The sequence below is a fragment of the Elephantulus edwardii genome, unplaced genomic scaffold, assembly GCF_000299155.1.
Source record: "Elephantulus edwardii isolate Elephantulus edwardi_28Jun2011 unplaced genomic scaffold, EleEdw1.0 scaffold00008, whole genome shotgun sequence".
Lineage (NCBI taxonomy): Eukaryota > Metazoa > Chordata > Mammalia > Macroscelidea > Macroscelididae > Elephantulus > Elephantulus edwardii.
In genome coordinates, this window is record NW_006399758.1 from 867,331 (window position 1) to 873,326 (window position 5,996).

General features: G+C 38.6%; 1 protein-coding gene across 2 annotated transcripts in view; it reads right to left on the reverse strand.

Moving 5' to 3' along the window:
• Positions 1 to 5,996, reverse strand: part of SGK3 (serum/glucocorticoid regulated kinase family, member 3) — a 139,080-nt gene that overhangs the window by 22,435 nt on the left and 110,649 nt on the right. For both annotated transcript variants that reach the window (XM_006880421.1, XM_006880420.1), the window contains one exon: positions 2,817 to 2,906. In XM_006880421.1, coding sequence (XP_006880483.1) covers positions 2,817 to 2,906 — 90 coding nt within the window. The remainder of the gene's footprint in view (positions 1 to 2,816; positions 2,907 to 5,996) is intronic.

A 5,996-nucleotide genomic window follows, 5' to 3' on the forward strand; every position in this document is an offset into this window, starting at 1 on the left:
CTAAGAAAACAAACAGACTCATCCTAGAGAGGGTGAAACCAGGCTGCTCCTTGGAGGCAAGGATTCTGAAGCTTCATCTGACATAGTTTGGACATGTTTCAAGGAGGGACCAGTCCTTGGAGATGGACGTCATGCTTGGGAGAGTAGAGGGACAGTGCAGGAGAGGAAGACTCTATAAGGTGGACTGATTCAGTGGCGGGGTAATTGGGGTAGGTGTGTTTGAGACAGTGACACTGGCACAGGATAGAGCAGGATTAATGGCTATTGTACATAGGGTCGCTCTGAGTCGTAGGTGACTCGATGGCAGATTACAACAACTGTAAAATAAACTCACTTAGCTAACATATTCAAAAATATTTTCTGACAATCTTTATCAACAAGAAATTTAATATTTTTTTAAAAGAAATTTAATATTTTGATTCCTACATATATACCTACAAAGCGTACTGTCATTATGTTCCAATCCAGTGAAAATTAGTGTTCACAAAGTTATAAGGACCCCTCACACACAAGGATGCCTCATAAGTATTACTGTCAATCTTAAAAATACACACATCACAGCTTCTATGGTTAGAAAATGCCCAAGGTAATCTAGAAGTTAAGAAGTAGAGAGAGTCAGGGGAGCTCTGGTGGCCTAGTGGTAAGGAGCTGCAACTACAATCCCAGAGGCGCACGGTTCGAAGGAGGGACAATCTCCTCCTGTACCAGTCAGACAAAAATAATAAAATAAAAATTAAAAAAAAAGAAGTAGAGAGAGTCATGATTCAAACATAGTTCTGTTTGGCCTGGTTCTACAGCCAAATTCTCCTACAAGTATTATAAATTCTATTTTGTTACTCTTTGCCTTAAAATCATTTAGTGGTTACCATTAACTGTCTTTTATCTAACAACAATAACATACTATGACAGGTTTGGAAGCAGGAGTGGTATACACTTCCTAAACAACAAGCCTCCGGAAACTCTATGAACTTTGATAAGTGTCGATGGTTGTAGAGAGGCTTCATGGGGTCGCTATGAGTTGTGCTCAATTCAAGGGCAATCAACAACAACAACAACAACAATCATAAATCATGAAAGCTGTAATTACTATGTTTGCATTTAATATTTTAAATATGTCATGCTCATTTTAGTGCTTTTTATCATGCACTACAATCCCAAAGACATGTGGTCCAATCTATCACATGCTCCAAAGAAGAAGGATGGGCATTCTCCTTCTGTGTAATTTACTGCCTCTGAAAACATGCTGGAGGGTTGATTTCTGACTTGACAGCATACAACAACTTAAACAGAAAAAGGAAAGAATACTGAGTCAGAAATAAATGTAATTACTGGCTCTGCTGCTTTTTAACCAACTAGATCCTATCTCTTGAATTTCTATTTCCTCATTTATAAAACATTCATAGTAATAACAACAGTAGTAATTTTACCTTGATAGCTTATTAAAGAATAAATTATATTACGCATACACAGACGTGTATATCATAATGTCTGGAACATAAGAAGGTATCAGTATTAACACTATTAAGTTGTCAATTGGATTTAGAGAATTATCCAAAAGATAAGCATTTTAAAGAAAAAGTGAAAATATATCCCTTATTGTGGAATATGCATCAGAGAGTTGGACAATGAATGACTAGGGAGGATAGAGGGAGAATTGATGTCTTTGAGCTTTGGTGTTGGAGAAGAGTATTGAGGGTACCATGGACTGCTAAGAAAACAGATCCATCCAGGAGAGGGTTAAACCAGGCTGCTCCTTGGAGGCAAGGATTCTGAGGCTTCGTCTGACATACTTTGGTCATTCTGTAAGGAGAGACCAGTCTTTGGAGAAGGACATCATGCTTGAGAGGGTGGAGGGCAGGTGCAGGAGGAGAAGGCCCTTTAGGAGATGGATTGATTTGGTTACTGGGGTAATCGGGATTAGTGTGTCGGAGACAATGAGATTGGCACAGGACAGGGCAGAGTTTAGGGCTGTTGTACATAGCGTCGCTATGAGTCGCAAGCAACTTGATGGCACATAGCAACAACAACAAGTTGTCAACTGATAACTATTACTAATACTGTGAGGAGTCCACTGATGACTATTCATATTAATTTACCTCTTCTACACATTTTTCAAAAATTCTCAACATTATTAATACTATAAAATATACATCTATTTCCAGTTTTAACAGGTAAAACTAACAACCAAGCTTAAGGTAAGCAATCTTACTGTTTTTAAAAATAGATGCAATAACTTACAATATCATTAATAATGTTTGCATCTAGTTGGCTTTATAATCTGGGAAAAGATATGTACTGATGTTACATAAAATTATAGTTGATCAAGTAGGTATAAAAAGGAAACCTCATAATTCTTTTAATTTTTACCTTTTAAAAATTATTATTACCTCTCTAGAGGCCCAGTTGATAAGGAGTTAGTTATAATGTCAATTCAAAGACAGGAGGTCCAAATCCCAGTGGGAGAAAGCCGGGCAATTCCTCCTGCATATTGCCTCTAAAAACTAGATGGAAGGTCATCTATGAGTCAGTCTGACTCAATGGCAATGAATTGTCTTTTTTAGTAAGCCCATACTTTTTGTAAACAAATTCCATAAAAACACTCTACAGTTTCTGTGTTGTAAGATATTTTTATCAACCTATTATTAATGGCCAACTATGAAAAGATGAATACCACTCTGTGTGACATATTTCACAAATAGTTTAAATATTAACTTCATTTCATTGAGGTTAGATTCTGAGATCTATTGCTATAATGACAACAAAATAAAATTTCATGGTATGTTATTTAAGAAAAAAAATATGAATTATATACATACCACATTAGGATTAAATGGTGGTGGAATCTTCTTTTGTACAAGATCAGTCCAGCTGAGCGATTCAAAGAAAGGATGGTTCTGAATTTCAAGCTATAATATGAAGGAAAAAATATTTTAATAATTCTGGAGAAATTATAAGATGCAACTACTATAACTTTGTTCATCATGGATCATTTTAGATGCATACTTACGCTATTCATATGATCAGTGTAGCTGAAAGACAGACATGTCAGACTAGAAAGATGGTTATTCAGAACCACCTACTTTAATCTATGCTCTTAGCAGTTACTATTTCTTCACAGGAAAAATAGAGATAACTTCTTCCAGAGATACTTCACAGGTCAGTTTAAGAGATCAGTAGAATGAATGAAAATAAAAGTTTCGTGAAAGGCACTGTTGTTGGCTGCTATGTACGATCAAGTCAGAACTGACTCACTGTGGATGTAGTCATGGTACAGCAACTAACAAAAACTCAATTTACTTTCAAGTGCACATGGCACATTCTCCAGAATTAATCATATATTAGGACACAAAGCAAGACTCAAGAAATTTAAAAAAAACCACAGTGAAATAATATAAAGTATCTTTTCAGACCATAATGCAATAAAACTAGAAATTAATGACAAAAGAGTAAGCTTATAAAATCACCCTCATGGAAGCTAAATAACACCCTGCTAGAGTATGATTGGGTTATGGAAGACATGAAATAAAAAAAGTTGCTGGAAACAAGAGAAAATGAAAAGAAAACGTGTCAAAACACTGGGATACAGCTAAGGCAGTCCTCAGGGAGCAGTTCATAAGAAAGAAGAAAAAAATTAGTGACCTAATTCACACCTCCATCAAACAAAAAAGAATCAACAATCTAAATCCTCCGTCTCCAGAAGAAAGCAAACTATAAGAGCTAGAACTGAAATCAATTAGATAAAAAAAACAACTGAAGCCATCAAGACTAGGAGCTGGTTCTTCAAAAGGTCTTCTAAATAACCCATTAATAAAACCAACAAACCATTTAAAAACAATAAAAAAAGGACGAGACACAAATAACTCAAATAAGAAAAGAAAAAGGTGGTATCACAACAGACCCAGATTAAAATAAATAAATGTTAACACAGTATTATGAAAAGTTATACTCCGATAAATTTGAAAACCAATAAGAAATGGCCAAATTGGTAGAAACTCACACCCTACCCAGATTATCACAGAGAGGAAGAACACTTGACAGAACCATCACCAAAGAAGCAGATCACAAAAAGAGCAGGTCACAAAAAGAATCCCTCCTCCCCCGCCCCAAGAAAAGTCCTGGCCCTGATGTCTTCAGAACTGAATTCTACCAAACATCAGAGATGTTTGGAACTATCACCAATTTTACTTAAATTTCAAAATACAGGAAAAGAAAGAACATGTCCAGAGTAATTTTATTAAGCACGCATAACCCTAATACCAAACCCAGGAAAAGACACTGTCAAAAAAGAAAACCACAAACCATTATCTCTCAAGAATATAAAAGCAAAAATCCTTCGCAAAATTCTGGCCATGAGAATCCAACATGGTATTTAAAAAAAAAAACTGATCATGATCAAGTGAGATTTATAGCAGGTATTCAAGGATGGTTCAACATACAACAATCAATTAATGTAATTAATCACATTAACAATGCAAAGAATAAGAACCACATGATCCTATCAACTGCTGAAAGAAAGGGCTCTGAAAAAATCCAATTCCCTGTGCTGATTAAAACACTCAGCAAAATACAAATAGGCAATTTGTTCCACATAGTGAAAGTATATATACAAACTAAAAGCCAACATCATTCTCAATGGAAAGAGATGAAATGCATTCTCCTTGTGAACAGGGACTAGACTAGGATTCCCACTCACCACTCCTATTCAATATTGTACTAGAAGTACTTGCTAGGGCAGTATGACATGAAAAGGAAATAAGAGGCATCCAGAGGGATGGTAAAATTGTTCCTATATGCAGATGATAAGACAGGGTACACAATAATCTCCAAAGGCCCAACAAAAAACTTGTAAGAGTTAGGAGACTAATTTAGTCAAGAGTTATAGGATATAAGATCAATACACAAAAATCAGTGGGATTTTTCTATAGTAACAAATACAAAACACTACTGCAAGAAACAGGCCATGTTGTTTCTGGTTTGGCTGACTCCTCCCAGGCTCTTGAGAAGCTCTCCTGGCCAGAAGGCAGGAGCGTGGTGGTGGGAGTGCAGGAATCGTGGCAAGCTTTTGGAGTCAACTCTTTTCCGGGAACGTGTTTGATGTGCAGGTTTGCTCTGTTCCTGGAGTGAGGCTAGCCAGCCTGGGCCTAGGGTTTGAACCAGGAGGCGGCCTTAAGCCCAAGACAGCTGGGAAAGAAGTGGCCATGTTGTTCCTGGTTTGGCTGGCTCCTCCCAGGCTCTTGAGAAGCTTTTCTGGCCAGAAGGCAGGAGCGTGGTGGTGGAAGTGCAGGAATCGTGGCAAGCTTTTGGAGTCGACTGCTTTTCCGGGAATGTGTTTGACGTGCAGGTTTGCTCTGTCCCTGGAGTGAGGCTAGCCAGCCTGGGCCTAGGGTTTGAACCTGGAGGCGGCCTTAAGCCCAAAAGGCCCTTGGGCCTGCGACTCTCAGCCCAGGTTCAAACTGTCTTCCTGTCAACCATTCGTCTAGGTGGTATAGCACTGGTCTGTGCATTGCTGTACAGAGGTAACTCGTGGTTGCTGTAATGCTGAAGCCTATGACAGTGATGTGCCAATCGTGATAATGGGCACCCATGGCGGACAGTGTTGGCTGGAGCTTCCCAACTAAATCAAGCCTGGAAGCGGGAGCAGCATCCACTTCCAAAATTGGCTTGCCTCTGGAAACTCTATGTACGAACAGTGCTCAGGCTGTTCGTTCACAGGGTGGCTATGAGTCGTCTACGACTCGACGGCATTAAACAACAATAACAATGACAACGACCAAGAGAGAGCTACGTTGGCCTAGTGGAAAAGAAGCTGTGCTACCAAGCCGAAGGTGGGTGATTTTCATCGGTGGCCCTCGGCCAGGTTCAAATTGTCTTCCTGTCAAACTTTCTTCTAGGTGGTATAGCACTGGTCTGTGCGTTGCTGTACAGAGGTAACTCGTGGTTGCTGTGATGCTGAAGCCTGACAGTGATGTGCCAATTGTGGTAATGGGAACCCATGG